Source organism: Felis catus, chromosome C1 (genome assembly GCF_018350175.1).
Source record: "Felis catus isolate Fca126 chromosome C1, F.catus_Fca126_mat1.0, whole genome shotgun sequence".
NCBI classification, from domain to species: domain Eukaryota; kingdom Metazoa; phylum Chordata; class Mammalia; order Carnivora; family Felidae; genus Felis; species Felis catus.
The window spans coordinates 63,935,015-63,957,059 of NC_058375.1; the positions used below are offsets into that span (position 1 = coordinate 63,935,015).

Sequence of the window (22,045 nt, forward strand, 5' to 3'; positions counted from 1 at the left end):
CCCCTAGCCCCCACTAGCCCTGAGAAACCACTAATATGCTTTCTGTCTTTATGGGTTTACTTTTTTGTGTATTCCATATAAATGGAATCATACAGGGACACCTGGGTGGCTCAGTTGGTTAAGCATCTGACTCTTGATCTTGGCTCAGGTCATGATCTCATGGTTCGTGAGTTTGAGCCCTGCATCAGGCTATGCACTGTCAGTGCAGAGCCTGCTTGGGATTCTCTCCCTCTCTCTCTGTCCCTCCCCTGCTCGCTCACTCTCTCTCTCTCTCTCTCAGAATAAATCAATAAACTTAGAAAAATTTTTTAAAAATGGAATCATACAATTTGTGGTTCTTTGTGATTGGCTTCTTTTACTTGGCATAATGTTTTCAAGCATCATCTGTGTTATACCAAGTATCAGCACTTCATTCCTTTTTGTGGCTGAATAATATTCCATGATGTGGATATATCACATTTTACTTATCCATTCATCCATCAATAAACATTTGGATTGTTTCCACTTTTTGACTTATGAATAATGCTGCTGTGAACATTCATATACAAATTTTTGTGTTGACATATAGGTTTTCATTTCTCTTGGGTACATACCTAAGAGTGGAATTTCTGGGTCATATGCGAATGGTATGTTTAAACTTTTGAGGAAACATTAGGACCATTTATCAAAGCAGCTGCAACAGTTTTACTTTCCAGCCATCAGTATGTGAAGGTTCCAATTTCTCCACATCCTTACCAATTCTTTCTATTATCTGTCACTTTTAGTGTAGCCATTCCTGTGGGTATGAAGTGGTATCTCATTGTGGTTTTGATTTGGATTTTCCTCATGGCTAATAATATTGAGCATCTTCTCATGTGCCTTTCACTTCTTTGTCTTGACTAGCTAACTTGCCTTAAGTAGATTTGGCCTAGCACAAGGCAGTCATGATGGCAGAATGGTTTCGACACTCTAATGTCTGTGAATAAAATGGCCCGTAGACTGTCTACAGAAAGACTTAGAAAGGCTGCATCATGTTTGAAGTTGATCACCTGGGTCCTAGCATTGCTGAAGCATGACATCTAGATGTCTCAGCAATGTGCTGCTGAGAAAGGCATCCAGAAGAGGCTCTAGAAAGGAGAGTGAGGGAGGGAGGAGGGCTTCATAGCAGGCATCAGCTGGCAGCTAAGCCAGAACTCACATTTCTAGGTGAACACCAGGTAGCATATATCCCCTGGTCTCCTTTCTCCTCGTTTTATACTCTGAAATTTTACAGATTTTGGAACACAGTGCCATTTTTACATTAATGATAAGTGGACACCATTTTCAGATGGTGTCTGAGACATCTCATTTAAGAACGAGTAGGAAAGTTTTTTGGTCATATAAAAAAGGTACTGAAATTGGCAGGACAAGCCAGATGGTGATTGTGGAGTGTCAACTTACTAAGAATTTAAGAGCTTGTCATTTTTAAGCTCATTAAGAAATGGGAACGGGATTATTTATTCTGGAAAGACCAACAGAGTTATTCTTCACTTGTTGCTATAGTATGAAATTATTTGAATGCTAGTGGTCTAAAAAAATATCTTTTATCACTGAATGCAGCCTAAGGCGGGGGGGGGGGGGGCGGAAACAGCAAACAAATAAGTGAACACAAAATTGAAGATGAAGAAAAGATGAGAATAATTCCTAGCCAATATGCATTCAAAAAATAGTTCAGAAAATATTGCAGGAATTCAGAGAACTGGCTTGGGTCAAATTGACTTTTATATTAAGAATAGATGGAAATTCAAGGGGCACCTGGGTGGCTCAGTCAGTTGGGTGGCCGACTTTGGCTCAGGTCATGATCTCACAGTTCAAGAGTTCAAGCCTTGCATCAGGCTCCGTGCTGACAGCTCAGAGCCTGGAACCTGCTTGGATTCTGTGTCTGCCTCTCTCTCTGTCCCTGCCTGCTCATGTCTGTCTCTCTCTTGCTCTCAAAAAAATAAATAAACATTAAAAAAATTTTTTAAAGAATCAATGGAAATTTATAATATTGGGATTGTTTGGGATGATACTACAGGAATATCTTGGCTAGAATCATGAAAAAATGAGGATCCATTCTTAATTTGACACTTTAAAATGTAAGAGCAGTTCTTGAGATACTGGAACTACCTCAAAGGGAACAAATAAACTGATTTGTAAATTGTACCGATGAGATTTGAGTTAAGGGAATGTATTAGTTTCCCATTGCTGGTGTAACAAATCAACACAGACTTAGTGGCTTAAAACAACATAAATTCATTTTCTTGCAGTTCTGGAGGTACAAGTCAACTCCTAACTCTCTTGTCTCCTTTTTCTTTTTTATAAAGATCCTTGTAATTACATTGGGACTAAATAATCCAGGATAATCTCTCCAACTCAAGATCCTTAATTTAATTGCAATTGCAAAGTCCCTTTTGCCATGTAGGGTAACATATTCACAGGTTTCAGGGCTTAGGATGTAGACATCTGTAAGACAAATATTCTACCTATCACAAGGAAGGAAGGATTTTCCCAACCTTTTGAGTATCAGCCTGAATGTGGTGGAGAGTGTATTTCTTTTGTGAGGGCCAAGCCTGACTCTCCAGAGCACAGTTAAAACATGGTGGGCAGTCCTGATATGTCATCTGCTGCTAATGGAATCATAGGATTGGATGGCATAGATTTAACCCATGGCAAGTGAGGAGCTCTGGACAGGAACTTTAGAATGGGTGGTCTTAGTGAATTCAATGTACCTACATTTGGAGATATGATTTTGAGCTAAAAATAGTCTGTGTAGGCATGGGTTTTGATTCCTACCCTTCATCAAAAATACCTTGAGGACCTTGTGCAAGGTAATATGCTGGGTGCTGGGGAAGGTAATGCAAATGAGACACAGACCCTGCAGGTTAGCAGCCTGCTGCAGAGCACATATAATCTCAAGATATGTCATGATAAGAACAGTAGAGTGAGCCATGGGACCGGAAAGAGGGGCGCTAAAGAAAGGATGGTCCAAGAATTGGGAGCAGAAAGTGTGAAGAAGTACAGAGAAACTAGGGGACCCAACAATAATAATACCAAATAGTTGTGTGGCATTTACTATATGTCTTCTGCTGGTCTACAGCCTCTGTATATATGAACTCAATCCTCAGAACTCAACTCTGGTAAGTTGACTTCCCAGGTGTAGTTTCTCAAACACATCTCCACTTCCCATACCTATTGCTACCACTCTAGTTCAGGACATAAGGTCTTTCTCCTAACTAATGTCTTTGCCCTCTTTCTTATCCTACACACAGTGATCCATTTATAAAATTAAATCCAACCCTGCAACTTCAACCCCTTCAAATCCTGCCCAGAATAAAACATGAATTCCTTAACTCTCCATTCTAAACCCTGGAGAGTCTGAACTTGATCCTCCTCATTGACCTCACCTCCACCCTCTCTTTCCCTATTCCCTCTTACCATTGGCAATCCAGAAAGAGTGGATTCTGTCCACTGCAGGCAGCTGTGCTGTTTCACACCATGGACCTGCCCTCCATACCTCTTTCCCCCACGTAAACCCTGCTGTTGTTCAAGTCTCACCTTCAGTGCCTGCTCCCCCTCAGGACTTCTTTGTCAGTCCCCTCCATCCTCACCTGTGTATGGTGCCCCTTTCCTTGTCTCCCATGTGCCCTGAACACAGCTCTGGCATTTATGCCTCTGCTCTCCCCAGTAGACTTGAAGTTTCTTTAGAGCAAGAACATAGAATTTGCATCTTCCCCTCTTCAGCCCTTGGCCAGTACTGGGCACATAAATGCCATTTGGCCTATGTTTGTTAAATTCTGCTAAACTGAGCAGAAAGCCATGTCCCCTTACTGTGACTGTGCCTTTTTGGCATTCAGAGAGTGGCGGTACAATCGTGGGTGATTTGAGGACACTTAAAAATGGAAAGGGCTCCACATCGAAGGCCTCTTGAATGTAGTGAAAATTAATATCAAAATCAATATGCCGTTCAGTTTAGGAATATGAATAAATGATTTCAATTGAATTGAATTTTCCTCTCAACATTAAGTGGTCGAACAAAATGAATTATTAGATAACATATTTGAAGTAATAGCTCTCTCCTGACTTCCACAATTTGTTTTTCCTTCTCCTACAGACCTGTATACTCTGTGTCATGGCGGTCCGAGAACTGTTTATCTCCCTTAACCTCCTAAAGGGCAGAGGCCGCGTCTTAGTCTCCAAATTTGGAATTATTTCCTGGCGTTAGTCTCTTCTTTCCTCTGTGCTGACATAACGTCGTTTCTTTTTCTTCAAATGATTGTTTTTACACGGAAAACCTCACACTTGTACGTTGTTATGATTTTTGTAGGGGAGGGGTTTAATTATATGGAAAATGGAATTAAAATTGTGAAAGATTGCCTCCATTCCTCCTTCAAATCCACACTGCCTCCCCTAGGTAAACTCTAGTAAGAGTCTAGTGCTTTACCTGTGGACATACGTACACATACACACACCCTGGCTTACGTAGTGTTTGTTCTTTCTGCTGCTGCTGCTTCTGCTTCTTAGATGGAATTATGCTGTCAGCATTAATCTGCCATTTGGGTTGTTTTTTAAGTGGTATCTAACAATATGTTGTAGATATATCTATATACAGATACACACATACATACACATCTAAATGTGCATATACAGGTACGTACATATATGCACTTTCTTCTTTCATTGTTTGCTCTAATGGATTTATGGTTTTTCCTTTTTGTTTTTGTTTGTTGCTTAAACTCTTTGAGTTGGGTTTCAATAACTGGCAATTGAAAAAAAATCCCATTTTTTTTCCTTTTGTTACTGAATATATGTGACTTTCAGATAAATGCAAGATTTTTATTAGGAGAGATTCCTAGATGTTTGGTCAGGGAGTATGTGCATTTTATATTTTGATAGTTACACACTGACAGATTGCTTCCAAAAGGGCTGTGACTGGATAGGGCTGTGGTGAGCTTACTCTTCACCACATTTTCAAAAATACTATCACTGTTTTTTACATTCACAAATGGGCAAAATATGACATATTCTTAGTTTAATTTTTATTCTCATACTAGTGAGACTGATGAATTTTGCATAAGTTTCCTAGCCACATGTATTTCTTTTCTTGTGAATGGTCCTTTGTTTAGGTTTCTATTGGCTTATTTGTCTTTATAACTTTTTTGAAAGAACTCTGTATAAAATGAATAATAAACAATAACTGTATGTTATGCATGTTATAGGTATCTTCTCCTAGTTATCTTTTCATTTTGTTTATCATAGCCTTTCAATATAGAAGTTTAAAAATATATATATAATAAAATTAGTTTTTTCTTTGTTTCTTTCTAAGTCCTTTTATCGCTTTTTTTAAGTTTGATATCTGCTGAGACAGATCCCAGTTAATTATGATTCAATTTCAAAGATCTATTTGAGATTCTTGAACATTTTGTTGTTCTGTATAAACTAACGTATCGCTTTTTCTATACCCTTCAACCCTTTGTCATTTGTTTGTTTTGTAGGAGAATCCCTCATTTTGATCTTCAAGTTCATTATTCAGTTTTCAACTATTCTGATTTATTAGGTGTATGGTAATTCTGTTTTTAATTTCCAAGAATTCTGCTCGTTTATTTTTCAGAGAAGCTAGTTGCTTTTATCATAGATAATATATATATATTTTAATATTTATGAGATTTTTAAAAAATGTCTATGTATATAATATACACTTTTTTTTCTTGCTTCTTCTGTTAACTTCTGTTTTCTTAGTGGTTACTTTTGTTTCTTGACTCACTGACTGTTTTTTTCATGCTGTAGTTCCTCAAATGTTTAGTGTTTCATGCATGTTTGCTCATATTTGTATCTGAGGACCTTGATTGAAAAGTATTGATAGTGACATCTTATTTACTTAGCACAAATGAGAATTCCTATTGACCTAGCAGCAAATACAGGCTCTAATAATAGGAGCCTTAGTTCCAGGGACTGGACAAGACAAGAGAAACCCATAACTAGATGGGCTTCTGATTAAAGATAGTTCATAACCTCTTGTCTTGGCACAGAAGACCATAAGTTACCAAAGGTGCTTCTCCAAATTCCCACTTTATAAAGCTATACTTACAGCTTAATCCTAGAAGCAAACATTGAAATTGGCTGCTCCAAGAGCAGAGGATTGGCATAACAGACACACACACACAGAGATAAAAATTACCTCACCAACCACCCATACTCTACTACGTACAACCTTCATTACTATTCATTTGTGGTTAGTTGGGATTCTTCTGGAAAAATCACTGATTTTGGAGGCTTTTTTATGTCTTTGGCTTATAGCAGAAACCTGCTAATTTTTTTATATTGGATGCATTCATATTTATCATTGTTATGTCCTCATGGTAGACTAGCACCTTATTATGATATCACCTTGTTTATCTCTAGTAATCCTTTTCCCTTAAACTTATTTTGGCTGATATCAGTACAGTGACACCAGTTTTCTTTGTTTAGTATTTACATGGTATATGGCACCTCATTACTGTTGTAAGCACATATAACTTTTTAAAACCTAGGCTTAATAAATTGATCTTTTATTTTGGACTATTTTGTCCATTTATAGTTAATGGATATTGGGGTTTATATCCACCATTTTATTGTGTGTTTACTATTTGGCCCATTTGTTTTTGGCTTTTTTTGACCTTTGCTTTTTTGCATCCTCTTGGATTAATAAAGTGATTTTGTCATTCAATTTTTTCTATCACCTTATCAGTTTTACATTTTTAAACAAATGTTTAATGATTAGGAAATCATAATATTTGTAATGACTATTACGGCCTAATATAAAAGATGATTTTTTTACCTCTTCCATAGTAATGAGAGAACCTTAGAAAACTTTAACTTTATTTACCCCCTTGTATTATTGTTGTCGTGCATTTTAATCCTGCATATATTTAAAATTCCCTAGATATAACCATCTACATTCAGTTATATTTGTCTACTTATTTATTTTTGTATTACTATGAATTTTTTTCTCCATTTCTCTATTTTCCTCTATGACCATATTCCTTTGGCTTAAGCAGCTTCCTTTAATATTCTCTTTAGTGCATCTTGCTGACAATGAATTGTCTTAATTTTTTTCTGGAAATGTTTTTATCTCCCCTTTATTTTTGAGGTACATTTTCTTTGGAGGTAGAATGTTAGGTTGATAGTAATTTTGAGCACTTTTAAGTTATTTTTTCATTGTCTTCTGTCTTACACCATTTCTACTGAGTAGTCACCAATTTTCTAATCGGGGTTCCTTTGAAGATTGTGTCTTTTCCCCCCCTCTGGATGCTTTTTTTTTATACTTTAACATTTTTACTAGCATCTGTATTCACAAATTTAGTTGCCTTTTTATTCACTAGTTCTTTTTTTAATTTAATTTATTTTTTTAAATTTACATTCAAATTAGTTATCATATAGTGCAACAATGATTTCAGAAGTAGATTCCTTAATTCCCCTTACCCAGTTAGCCCATCCTCCTTCCCACAACCCCTCCAGTAACACCTGTCAGAAACGCTAACATTAACAACTCTAGTTGCTTTTAATATTTATTTATTTGTCTCTTTTAAAATCAGTTTTTCTATGATGTGCCTTACTGGTTTTTTAAAATACTTATTTTGTTTGTAGTTTGCTGAGCATTTTGAATTTGAGAATTAATGTTTTTCTTCAGGTTGGAGTGTTTTTTGCCACTATCTCTTCAAATATCGTTTCTTTTCCAATTCTTTACTCTCTTTCTGGTGTATCCACTACATATATGTTAAACTGTTTCTCTTTTGCTCTACTCTTACCCTCTATACATTCTTTTATCTCCCTGTGCTTCCTTTTGGATCTTTTCAGTTGTCTTCAGGTTCACTAATTTTGTACACAACTCTGTCCAGTTTGGTGTTATATGCATTAATTTAAATTTTACTTTAATATAGAACACTTTTTATTTCTGGAATCCCCATCTAATTCTTTGTGCAGATTTTTGGGTGGCTTTGCATTATGTCAATTCCGCTAGGCTAAACTACATTTCAAGAGTGCTCTTCCTTACATGTTTTAAGTTCAAACAATCCACAAGAGACATTATATGTGAGATTCGGAAGGTAGAAATAAAGCAGCAGCCATATTGATTCATACCTGGCATGTCATGAAGTAACAGCAGATGCTGTTGCATCACACACACATTGTCACTGATCTGTTGGTTCATCTCATTGGTGTTAGGCAGCAGCTAGGTCTTCAGCTACTCTTCCTATTCCTGCTTCTCTGACTCTTCAGCCAGATGTATTTTCAACTGTGAGGAAGGGTGAGAACTTCTTGTGCATGACAATTGCCATCTAAATTAGAGGCAGTGGAAGGCTAGCATGGGTTTTAGTCCATCTTCCTGTGTTCTGGTTGATTCTTTTGGATTCCAGTTTATCCTCACTGTCCTGAATTGCATATATTTTTTCCCCAAAATGTTTAACGTTTTAGACAGGAAGCTCCAGTACAAAACGAAGACATCCATCATACAATGAATTTTTAACCAGCTGTGTAAAGATACAAGTCACAGTTGTGTAAAGACAAATCCCTACAATGAACTATATATATATATATATATATATATATATATATATATATACACACACACACACACACATATATGTTCATATATATACACATATATGTTCATATATATGCACATATATATTGCAATGTTTATATGTATATAGAATGTAAATATGACTGACTCAGATTCTAAGTACCTGATAAAAACTCCAACATGTCATCGTTGATTTTCATATCAACCAGTTTTTGATAGTCTGTATCTTATAACACTAATGTCTGTATCACCTATGAATCTCTTTCTGTTGCCTATTTTTTTCCTCTTGGTTTTTAGACACATGACCCTGTCTCTTGTCATGCCTAGAACGATTTTAATAAGTGAAACGCACTGAATGTAAATATCAAAGAAACCCCAGATATTATGACCTTGCATCAAAAAAGGATTATCCTTTACTCTGCTAGGGGGGTAGAATTAAAAGCTATCTTAAGTCGTTTAGAAAGGGCCAGTTTTAGGCTGGATTGAACTTTTTATTAAATTAAATTAGATTAAACTAAAACTGAGTTTATATCTGGTTTCCCTGTCTCTAGTCCAGAGGCTTCCATTGCTTCCAATGAAGAGCTTGCTCTATTCACTAGATCCATTTACCCTAGCCAGTCTTTGTCATCTCAGCATCAGGAGACTACAGAATTTTCCACTTCGCAGAGTTTGTAGCTTAGTTCTTAAGCCTCCTATTTTGTACACCTTCAGAATTTGGCACATATTTTGAGGGAGAGAGTATCAGTTCTCTCTTGAAGCTCCTCGAGTATCCAATTTTATAACTCCATCTCATCTAAGATGAGAATATCTATTGGTTTCTGTATCCTCAACAATGGCCCTCTGCCCAGTGAAAACCCATAAACCCATTTTCCCAGTCTACTCAGGCAAGAATCAGCACAAGCTTCCAGGGATAGTGCAGCTGAAGATCATTATTACACCTTTCTAAGAGTCTCCCCTTGCCATGCTTTTAACCTCTCCAGACTTCATTATTTCTGCAGCTGTGTATATCTTTAAACAGAGGATTTTTGTGTTTATTTTGCTTTTTTTAAATAACTCTTCTCAGTAGATGACTTGGTCTACCAAAAACTACCTTTAGCTACGTGAAAGAGAAATTCCTGTCAATCTATTCTTCTCTTCTGTATGTCTTCCCAAATTCCTATCAGTATATTACTCCATTAGGACATCTGGTTTTCTTGTCTTATCATGGCTTTTATAATGGTTTGTAATAAAGTCATATCAGTAGTAATTTCAGAGGGAAGACGGGTTTACATGTGCCTTCAGTAAGCCATCTTGAACTAGAAGTCCTGTAACATTTTGAACTTTCTGCCCTATGTTATAGTCATTTGATTACATCTATCTCTATTAAGATATTATAAATTTCTTAAAGGTAAAGACATATATTATTTATGTTCATACTTGGCATAATAGCATGTGTAATCACAGATAGTAGATGCTCATCATTTACTTCTTAAATAAATCATGAAATAAGTGAATAAATGACCTCTTGATGTTCATGGTCTGCCTTTATTGGTATCTTTCACATTATGAACTGTATTGCCTTTAAAAATATTTTAAAAATTATATATAATACTAGAGGCAAATATTTTGTTTCTTTACAGAGCCTGGTATAGTCTATGCCCTTAAACAAAACTTAAACAATAATAAAAACAATTTTTTCTCCAGCTTCTGGGATTTCTCAAAGAGAATTCTTTAAATATGAAGAACTTTAATCACCTAGTCCCTTTAGATTTTATAGTAGTTCAAAAAATATGCTTTTTAAATTCCTGATATATATGTCAGTTCTCTCCTAACACTTCTTTCCCTTTAGAAAAGAAAAAAAAAATCACATGAAAAGGGAAATTGAAGAGAAATGTTACCTAACACATAAAAAGTCACACTTTTCAAAGATTATATTTCCATTTCTACATAATGTACTCTCATTATGAAATCATCAGTGCATTTTTTAGTCATAAACAAGACACTGAAAAGAAAATGAATAGCACTGGAAATGGCTCTCTGGAAAGTGACATCTATTCCAACAACCTCAGAAAAAAAATGAACCTTCTGAAATATTAATTGATCATAATGAGGAGGCCAAACTTTAGATAAACAGAGGAGCCAGGGAATATTTCCCACAGGCTCGCAGCTTGTTGTTAAGGCACCTATGAACACTGGCTTTGAATTTAAATTTAAAAGTAAATAAAAATAGATCAGACTATCAGACTGTCAACTTAAAAACTTCAATTGGGAATGCCATGCTTCTGTTCCTTTGCAATTCAAACACAGAGTAGGAAGAAACATAATTGTGCTAGAAAATAAAATTGCCATGATTCCTGGCCATCAGAAAGGCCTTTCAAAAAGAACCGCCTCTGCTTTCTTCCCTAACTTAGAAATGAGTTACAGATATGGGTCATCCCAGGAGCCAATGAACAAATGCCCAGTTATTTTGGCGGTATTCCAACTCTGTCAAGAGAACCTTAATCTAATGTCTTCTTCATAACAGGTACAGGAGACAGGGCCACTACCTACAAAGTTCCAATCCCAGTAGGTCTTCATATTCTAGAATTCTCCTTTGACATTACACCTGAGTATTTCATTTTCCATTGGACCACTATTTATATAACTTGTTTGCAAGGAACCAAACAATTTATTCAGCCCAGTTCCTTCAAACACCAGACTTTCATTACCAGAGGTTTCACATGGACAGCTTTCCAGAAAGGGCCTAATATGCAATGGAGTTAAATATGGAAGACCGTCGAATTCCAAGCTCAAGAGTAAATGCCAAAAACAGTGACAGGTTCTGTATCTGTGCAGTGCTTCAGAGTATCCAGAAAGAGAGGCCTAACATTTCTTCATCTTCACCTACATTGTGTTCTGAAGTTGCTGCCACTGTATTTGGAACAGCATAAACTTAGAGCAGCAAAGGCTCTAAGCAAAGGCTCTGAGCAAAGGCTCATCTTAGCCCTTCCTTTGTGTGTCTTTCCATAATAATAGAGCTTCCCTTTTTCTCCAGCATGTAACCTGTCCCTGTGGTTCACAATCTTCCCCACTTTTCTCAGGGGATTAGTGGGCACACAACGTCCTTTCCCAGCAGTGTTTATCAAGCAGTGAGCTCTAGAATCAAACCTATTTAGGATATGGTCTTAGAAACCTAAATACCTGTGGATACAACTTCAGGTAGTTTCATACCTAGAGAGTGGGCTGTAGCCCTTTCCAAATATTCATGCATGAAGCTCATTAGTAATTTTCCTCTCTTAGTAACTGAAGATAAATCCTTTAATTTGAAGTGGCCTTAACACTAATGAGCCATGTCATTATTCTGGAATCCTTTAAGTTGTTTTTTTTCCCCCATTGTCTAAGTGAGGTAGAAATTAAAGACAGCCCCCATTAGCTCTCTACATTTTCTGAAGCATCTGCTCCTACTTACAAATTGATCCATCCTAGATATTTATTTGTCTGTAAATGTCATGGAGTCAACACTTCGCTTTAGACACTTTTTCCCCCAATCACAAAATTTCTTTTAAAAGTTCCGTCAATAACATCATTTGCAATTTAAATGCCTTAAAAATATGATCCTTCCTGCTGTGTTTTTGAATACTTCCTTCATATTTAATTGCTATAGACACTTTAGTTCCTAATTAAACTTTATTCTTTATGATGTTGCAGTCATTAATAGACATGATGGGGGGGCGGGGAAATGGCTAATTCTAGTAAATTCTCTGGCTGCTAATTCTAGTCTGAACCTTAATACTTTCCAAAGCAACAATGAACTCACAGGGCTGAGAGGAGGATGGGTAGAAAGTGAGACACAAAGCAAGTACATAGTTCATGTTTTTGAGGATTTACTAGACATTCTGGAAGACAAGCTTGAATTGGACTTGAATTGAATTGGACTTCCTGATTTGTAGGGGAGATTAGCTTAGAAATAGCATCTCAAACACTTGAAAGATGAATATCCTCATTTTTTAAGGCTCCTTTCTCCAGCACATCCCTAGGTTTTGCACTGGTGACAGAGAGGAGCATATATTGCACACACAATGCTTGCCTCATCCTCAGAGCCTTAAATGACTTTTATTGTGAGAGAATGGAGACACTTGATGAATCTGATGGGTTTTGGTCATGGAAAGATTTGCTATGAACCATTGCACCAAGGTTGAAATGCCCAAGAGGCTGACAAGCTTATTGCCCATTTCGGAGATTAAATAGTTTTGGAAAAATTTTCTCCCCTGGCAGTTGTAATTGTGTCTGTGAAATAAGTGTTCATTCTGCTTGAGCACCGTGGTTTAAATGCTTCCTTTTATATTTTCCCCCAGTGGATTGATTCTAAAAAGGTCTGTTCAGATTTCCCTGTACCAATGCAAATTAACCCATGAACTCGATAACACATCCTCCTAACCCCCCACATCCTTGCCATGTCCCATGCTAATGGGTAATCAGAGACACTGCCAAATCCCTTTATCATGGATTATCTTTGAAGCTGTTCGAAGGCAGGGAAAGGGGCTGAAAAATCTTCCAGGTTAATGATGTGGTTATAGGAAGTGGACAAAAGGTGCTATCAGTAACCTTGGAAGTCTTCAGCTGCCAGAGGAGCACTCGTGAGTAAATAAAGTGGTCTTTATTTACTGGGACTTCCAAAGCATGTGGGAGGCCCTCAATTTCCCCCAAATAAAATAAGATGAGGGTAGCATCTCAAGAAGATGGAAGAGTGTACAAGCATAAAAAAAACACAGGTTCATCATAGACAAGTCATCTAACTATTCCCTGACTTTGCCCGGGGTCAACATTGCATATTAGTCTACTAACTGTTGGAAAGTATCTGACCTTTTGAGTGATTTGGAATGTTTCTGTTTCCAGCCTGGGTGGATAAAGATCATTATGTTTTAACACAGACCACAACATATTCCTCTTCCACTGACAATCAACACCTAGAATTCTTAGGTGTACCATTTTAAAGAAGCCTCAAAATCATACCTCAAAATTGAGTGTGAGAATATCCAAGAAACCTGGAGGCGGTTAATAATATTTATTTCTGAGCATTTACTATATCCCTGGGACTGTGCTAAGTCTGTGAGTGATTATTGTATTTAATCCTGTAACAATTCTGTAAAGTAGTTTCTAGTACTATCCTGTGGAAACTGATCCTCAGAGAGATTAAGCAACTTGTCTGAGGGCACAGAGTTAGTAATTAGTTCAATCAATTTGAACCCAGGTATTCCTGATCCTAGAATGTGAGCTCAGATTATAAACCTATTGTGCCTTCCCTTTAATCCTCAGTACCTTGAGAAAGGAGGATGAGCTGATGCCAGAAATAAGATGACTTTACTAATTAGAAATGTCTACTATATGAGGACCTGGATGGGGCGGGTCTGGTTTTTGTACCATTGTTTTCATCGAGATGGCTTCTCACTAATTTTGAAAGTATTTTTTGTGGTTCCAGAACATCCTAGGGTGTTTCCAGACACAATTACCTAGGTGTTCAGGTACCTTTCTGTCTCTACTTTTATGAACTGTCAGTGCTGACCAGCATCCATGCCTGAGAGGAAGTGGGTGTAGTTCCAATATATGAGTGAAATGTTCAGCTGACTGTTGGGATTAGCTCAGCATCACATCCAAACCTGGAACCAGTTGTTAACTGAGTGACAGAACAACATGAAAGAATCTATGCTGAATATGGCCCGAGTCATACTACATGTTGACATTAGGCGGATCCTTTTTTGAGAAAAGCAAAAATTAGAATGGACAACAGAACTTGGAATATAAGTATTAAAAGGTCATGAAAATTTACAGTTAAAGGCACATCTTATTCAAAGGAAATGAATAAGGTCAAATAAGGTCAAATAAGATAAGGTCAAATGATTGGCGTATAGGCATTTGAACTTGAAGAAGCAGGTTGATGGCTGTTTTCTTAGATTTTAACAAATCAGAAGTGAGTAATTATTATATGGATTTTTGTATGTTGTAAGTTCACGTGTCAAGGGCAAACCTCTACAAAATCAGAGGATGTTCCTTTTACTTTCACTGCCTACAAGTTTCTGTCATTCTTGGCTGCGTGTGTTTCCTTGCTTGGTTTATCCAATTCTTTTCCTCCTTCCCTAGTCCACCAAGTATTTAGATAGCAGAAGGTAGGGAGATCAGAGGCAGGTGCAGAAACCTTCCCTGTCTCACTTGGATTTTGTAGGGCTTAATGAACTAACATATTCTAAAGTGATTTTAAAAGGTGAAGTGCTATATAAGTGTCAAGCATGATTAACTAGCAGCCAAGTTATTAGGCACCTGAATATTATGCATCTTTTCTGAATTTTAGAAAAATGGATGTGCATATGCATTTTCAAAGGCACTATTATTTAAATGATCTTCAGGCACTCAAATAAAAGTCTTGCCCAATTCTAATTATCTCTACTTTTCTCATACCAGTCATGTAGACCTTCAGAGTGGCATACTTACGCAACTCTGAGTAAGACAGATACAATTACCGATCTTGTGGAGTTTTCAGTGCAGCAGAGGAAAAACACACAGGATAATGCAAAATGGTAGTTGCCTTTCAACCTACACCTCATACTTCTAGCACAGGCGTTATTGAGGCCTAGTGTTTGGGAGTGTGAACTCTGGCCCAGACTCCCTGGGTCCAAACCCTCACTCCACTGCTAGCTAACTGACTTTGGGAAGCTGCTTTACCTCTCTTTGCATTAGTTTATTTATGTAAAAACTGAAACAATAATAGTACCTATTTCATAGATATAAGGTGCTTGGAAAAGCCGTTCCAAACATGCAACAATTGCTTCTTCTTTTTTAATCTTTTTCGATGTTTATTTATTTTTGAGAGAGAGAGAGCAGAGCAGAGCATGAGACACAGAATCCGAAGCAGGTTCCAGGCTCTGAGCTGTCAGCACAGTGCCTGATGTGGGGCTTGAACTCACAAGCAGAGAGATCATGACCTGAGCCAAAGTCCGACCCTTAACCAACTGAGCCACCCAGACGCCCCAGCTGGGGCCCAACTTCTTAAATGTTGGCTATTATCATTTTAATTGTCATTAATATGACTCAAGCAGTTTCCACCCTTGGATAGAGAAATAATAAATAGAATTGGTGGTTATTTTCCCAGGACTCATATGACATTTGGCAGCTTACAAGGCCATTTACTTATAATATTAACCAATGGTTGTTTGGCAGTTGCTGTTTGCCTGGATCCTCACAACTTGGTGAGTTAGCTTAGCAGAGTGGTAGCTTTTATTTTTGCCTTATCTGTTCAGCAGGATTTGAAACCCCTTGTAATAATTCACTCTAGCCACTACCTTTTACCCCACGTACAAAATGGGGATGACCCCGTGCCTGGTCAGTCACAGACTTCTCATCCTGAGGGAAGCATTTGAACCAGCATGGCTGATCTGAGGCCTCCCTTGGAATACAGGAGACAGATTTGATTTGAACGTGAAGAAAAAAACAGCTTTGCTTCTGGGTTCATGATTCTAGAAGAATGTGAAATTAGGGTTACAAGTGGCCAAGTTCATTCAAGCGAAGAAGATATGGCTGCAATAGGAGAGAATGAAGCCAAGCAGAGCAGGGCTGAGCTGTGAGATTGAGGAGGAAGGGAAGTTCCGTTGGCTTTGAGTCTCGATTATAGCATTTGAGGCCCAGATCCCCATCCTTTGGTTTGGTCAGATAACCCAATATTCCTCTCAGCCATATAAGCTAAAAAAAACTTGTTCTGTGTGTTCCCTTAAAATAATTTGAATTGGTTCGTCTTTTGTGACTTAAAGGATTCTCGTAAGACAAATACTATAATCCACCCATTTTATGGGTAAGGGAATTGAGGCTCAGAGAGGTTAGGTGTCTTGCTCATGAAAATCACAGTACCAGTGGTTTTCAGAGCCAGAACTTCATGTCCTATTGAATGACCCCAAATGCTATATGCCAGTAAAGACAGCAAGGCCTCGCGAGGATCTTGGAGAGGAAGCTGGTTATTAATGAAAGGGGCAGAGAAATTTCAAGGCACCGTCCGATCATGGCTATCCACATAGGTAATTCATTCACTGGTTCATCAAACACTTGCTCAGTCACTAGCAAACAACCTAAGACAAGCTGTCTAGATAGAGGACATGAGTGATCGCAGGTACCCCTGGCTCTCCTGGGTACCCATCTGCTCTCAGCTACTGCTGGCCCGACAAGGGGTGAGAAGCCACAGAGCCAGCCTACCCGTGTTTTCCAAGTTGCTATTCCGGTGAATGTGATGTATGCGGTACATGTCCAACACTTGGGCCTCTCAGAAAATTGATTATGGATCTTGCCTCTTCCTTAAAAAGCAGGCTTTTGTTTTTATTAGCATGTGTAAATACGGAATAACTTCTGAATGCAAATATGGATGACATTTTATTTTTCTGACATGTTTGGAAGCAGCCTGGGGCAGGGTGGCAGTGAATCAGTAAACCTCATGGGTACACTGCACTGGGAATTCATCAAATGTGCACACAACTAATGGGCTGATGCCATATGTTCCATAATAGCATGTTTGCTAACATGGGACTGGGCTGCCCGATTGTATGACAAAGCTGCCATGTCAGTTTCTTGATGTATAGAAACAGGCTCTGCTAGCCAGATGTAGAAATCTAGCAAGGTCATTTGAGGAATAATTTCCATTTTGTGTGCTTCTTTTCCCCCTCATTGACTGTAAGAGAATGTGATGTGCCTCATTACAATGTGATTCCAGGTGCATAACACAATAATGACCTTTATGCCAAAGACTGAAGTTCATGTAATTGATAAGATAGACTCCCATTTGGTGATGTTGGAAACCATTAGCCAGAGGCAGAAACCATGTTAACTTCTTGACATGGGAGGTCACAGGTCAAGGTCAGCCATTTCTGGACTCAGAAAAAAGAGGAAAACAGTGCTGCCTGGCAGCCTCTGTGAGAGGTAGAGATGTCCCAGAGCCTGTGGAAAGTGAAGGGAAGGCTTGGGGATCAAGATGGGAACTGAAGAAGGAGTAGCAGATCTCCATGGAGATGCGCCTGGGTGGTGGGCTTGCCCATGTGGGAGTGCTGTGATAGCCATCCCCTCCCTTTCTCCTTTCAGGTCCTTACTGTTCTCCTCTGCTTTGCATCTGACCCAAAATTATAGTGTCTCTACAGAGGCATTGCTTCTTTTTCTCTCCTGAATCCAAGATTGGTGGTGCTCAAGTGGGAAATTAAAGATTTGTTACAGAGTCTTTAGAATAACTTGGGAAAGTTAGGATTCCATTTTCCCCCACCCAGGGAACCGGTTTCCTGCCAAAGTCATGTGTGGCTTTTCCCCTTAATTGAAAATAGCCGAACAAATCAAGTCCTTCACTGGGTGATTATGGCTATTGCATCAGCTGTCATTTTGTTAAACACACATTTACAAATACATTTGTTCTTTATTGTTTTTTGTAAGTTTATTTATTGAGGGGGGGGGGCGGAGAGAGCATAAGTCAGGGTGGGGCAGAGAGAGAGAGGGAGAGAGAGAGTACCCCAAACAAGCTCATGACCTGAGCCAAAGTCAAGAGTTGGATGCTTAACTGACTGAGCCACCCAGGCGCCCCTCCAAATCATTTGAATACCCAAAGCTGCTCCAGACCTCAGGCCCCTTCCCAACTGTGTGCAGCTTTATCGGAGTCACTCATGGCCAGCTTCTGCTCTTGCTCTTTTTCCTGTTTCACTCTGAGGGAGGACACGGTGTCTCATATCTTCACAAACTACAGGAGCCCAAACCTAATGTAAAAAAGCAAGCAATGAAAAGGGAAAGTAAAAAGTCACATGTTATCTGAAATCTGGAGCTTAAAAAATAAAGAAGTAATAAAGAACCTGAACGAGAATGCATTCGGTCAGAGGGAAAGAGAGAAAAGTGGGAATTTGGGGGCGTTAAGCAAAGGAAACGAAACGGCTAAAATGATCAATAAAATTGCTTGTTTGTTCGTTTGTTTGTTTACATCTCTGGAGTTATAAGCATCTCAGCCTGACCATGAGTTAATAGTTTTTTAGGAGGGGCCTATCGTGTGTGTTTATTGATGTTTGATTTCCAGAGCTTCTAGCTCAATCAGGGACAAAGGCTCTATGTTATACTAATGCTCATAGATGTATAATGCCTTTTTAAAATATTGCCAAGTCTGCTGTCATTTCAGGACCCCAGAGACTCTGCCTATTAGGATGGCAGGCGAGCGAAGAAATGAGTTGGGCAGAGAGGTGGCGGGGGTTAATTTCATATTTGTCATGAGATCTTGCATGATTTCCCTAAAAGATATTTAATTTCCACTGGGCATAATAACTTGCAGCTGCCGGAATATGCTGTATACTAGTGGCGAGTTCTTGTCTTTGGAGATTTATGCAAGTCGTTATTTAAAAATAGAGATCCGGGAGTTACAGCTGGCTAATTAATCTACCACTAAGGAAAGCTAAGCAAGTGACCCACTTAACTGTTTCCAGGAACCACGTCTTCGCTGAAGCGAACTTTCACAAATGTCTTAACACAGAGAACCATTTTATGATCTTCTCACAGCATAGGTGTCCGTTGTTCGTCTCCCTTTCTTTCCCAGGGACACCACTCATCCATACACAACTTGAATTCCCATATGCTTCACCGCCTGTGTCCTTTATCCCGAGGATGGGCGCTGAGGCTCTCCTTCCTTAGTGTCTTCTTTCTCTGGATCAGTCACCTACTCAGGCAACACCCTCAGTGCCTGTCTCTTACCACATCAGCTCCAGGCCTCTGCCTGACTTCAGAGGGTTCCCGTAAGAGACGCAAGCCTGTGTTTGCTCATAGTTCCTCTACTTTCTCCACATGCACGTTCCTCTCCTGGCATAATGGTGTCTTTCCTCTCATACTGTCCCTTACCCAGGTCACCTTTCCATTCCTCTCTCAGCGTGAATATGGTTTGTACATCCTACAAAGCAGCACTCCATCTATCCCAGGCTATATTGAGTTTTCTCCTGAAACTTGACAACAGAGTTGATATAATTAGGCCATGACACATTTTTATCTTTTGGTCTGTGAGTGCCCTGATCTTATTTTTAAATCAATCAATTAATTACTGTATTATGTTTATTCCTCTTCCCCTCCTCTACATAGACAGGCATTCTGTTGTATTTTATGTGCATTTTTGATTGCGTACATCTTTGCCAAATAATTATTATTGTTTGTATTTTGATTTACACAAATGGTATATATTACATTTTATCCATTTCTTACTTTATGCACTATCTTTTAAAGTCTGTGTGTGTCTCTAACTCTGGGCTGTTTCATACTCCATGGTAGGCCACCTCTCCACTTTCTCCATGGTATACGCACACACGTCGCCCACTCTCTGGATCTCCCTTCTCTGAAATCCCTTGGTATTCATTTACCTTACAGCTTAACTATATGCTGGGGTTTTTTAAAATTTTCCTATGAGTGTTTCTTGCTTTCTTGTTGTCTTCTGTGTAGCTCCTTAAAGATCAGGGACCACTTCTTGTATTCTTCCTTTCCCCACTACACCCATCCTTACCTCTGTAGATCTTCTTTGGAACTGGGTGCATAAATGGTGCTCAATAAATCCTTGTTTATTTAGTGAATTGAATAGTGTGACTCCATAAGGGTAAGTATTGTCTCTTCCTATTCATATCTCCAGTGTCTAAACTAGTGCCTGACACGTTGCAGGTGATCAGGAGATTTGTTTGAAGCAAATGGGTATCTTGTCTTTCACATGAAACAAAGGAATATGGAATCATGGGATACACAGAGGTCAAGATAGTACATTCTAGTTTCTAATCTGCCACCAACTAAGTATACAACACCTGGCATGTCGGAGAACTTCTCTAGGTCCTGGTTAAACTGAATGATTTCACGGATCCTTGTTCGCTCTAACTTGCTAAGCTTCTGTGACTTCACTAACAATTTTTCAAGTAAGAGAGTCTTCAGTATGAAATCACCTGCAAGGAATACAGAATAGACATACTCAAGACAATAGAGCATGGAAGGGGTAGAGGTGAGAGAGCAATCTTAAGAGTTCTGATCTTAGGCTCCCAGAATGATTGGGAGGACAAAATTCTTGCCACCTGTAAAGTGATTAGAAAAGTATCTAACACATGGTGTGCCTACGTGGCTCAGTCGGTTAAGTGTCCAACTTCAGCTCAGGTATGATCTCACTGTTCTTGGGTTTGAGCCCTGCATTGGGCTCTGTGCTGACAACTCAGAGCCTGGAGCCTGCTTTGGATTCTGTGTCTCCCTCCCTCTCTGCCCCTGCCTCTTCTCTTTCTCTCTCTCTCTCTCTCTCTCTCTCTCTCTCTCTCTCTCAAAAATAAACATTAAAAAAAGAAAAGTAACACAAAATAAGTGCTCTATAAATCTTTACTATTATTTTTATAAATTTAGGAAAATCTACTAGCCTTTGTTACAATCTTATGTCTGGCATTTGCAAATCTGGACTTCATGCTTATGTGCAAACAAAGCCCCAGAAATTCTAGTGTCATTGCTGAAATTAATAGTTTTCTTTTATAGGACAGTAATCACCAGACAACAATCTGATTTCTTTTAGGCCCAAACTGCTGTCTTTTTGGTAATGGCCAAGTTCTAATTTTCATGGCTTTTGTAAAATGAAGCAAAGGAGTATTATCCTTCAAGATCATGTAGCAGCCAATAAAGATGTTAGGACAAGAATTCTGAGTTTTGTGTTTGCTGTCTATCAAAAAAATAACTGTTTTTCTGTAGAGCAATCACTTGGAAATGGAAACAGAATATGAATGTGTTAATATCTTATGCAGATGTTATTTTTCCCCTTAGTAGGGAAGAAGTAACTAAATAATCTAATTTGCTTTCTCTTATCTTATGGAAGTGAATTCAAATATTGGACAAACCATTATTAAAATTCTGAGCAGCTTTTAATGCATGAGCTTGTTTTTTGCTATAAGGCTCCTTTTTCTCTAGGTCAAGAGGTAAAGCTATTTGTCTAAAAGAAAAAAAAAACATTAAATAGTATTGGTGATGGGCTACAGGTTTTATAACTTAACTATATTTGCTTCATGAGCAAAAATAGCATTTAATAACTATTTTATTCTACTGTTACTGGACAATAGAAGTCTTAAACAGCATTTCAGTTTGATGCTTTTACATGAAAATCCAATATGTGAATTTGTCATCTAAAGGTTAAAAAAAATCAGGTAAAAATACAAAATGGGAACTGGGAACTGCAAATGAACTGGAAATCTTTAACCAAGGAAAGATTAAAACTTCTACTCAAAAAGTTGGAGAAACAGGTAAAACGACCCATTACAAACAACATAGGAAATAACTATGAATCATTGGTTTGAGAACTCAGAAACACTGGAATAAACTACGACTTACACGGTGAATGGGGAATTTCAAAAAACACTTTGTCTTTTTGGTTTTGTTTATTTTTGTTGTTGGTGGTGTTGGTGGTGGTGGTGGTGGTGATGGTTTTGGGTATTTCTGGATGTATAAACTTAATTTAGGAGGGTACCAAAAATTTGTATTAAAGTAAAG

The 22,045-nt window shown here is 38.2% G+C and overlaps 1 protein-coding gene across 6 annotated transcripts in view; it reads left to right on the forward strand.

The window, feature by feature from the left end:
* ST6GALNAC3 (ST6 N-acetylgalactosaminide alpha-2,6-sialyltransferase 3) overlaps positions 1-22,045 on the forward strand; it is a 535,914-nt gene that overhangs the window by 419,529 nt on the left and 94,340 nt on the right. The window contains exon 4 of one of the 6 annotated variants that reach the window (XM_045036035.1): positions 4,112-6,171. The exons of the other annotated variants lie outside the window; for them this stretch is intronic. Coding sequence (XP_044891970.1) covers positions 4,112-4,169 — 58 coding nt within the window. The 3' untranslated portion in view covers positions 4,170-6,171. Of the gene's footprint in view, positions 1-4,111; positions 6,172-22,045 lie in introns of those variants that run through there. 6 annotated transcript variants of the gene reach the window in all.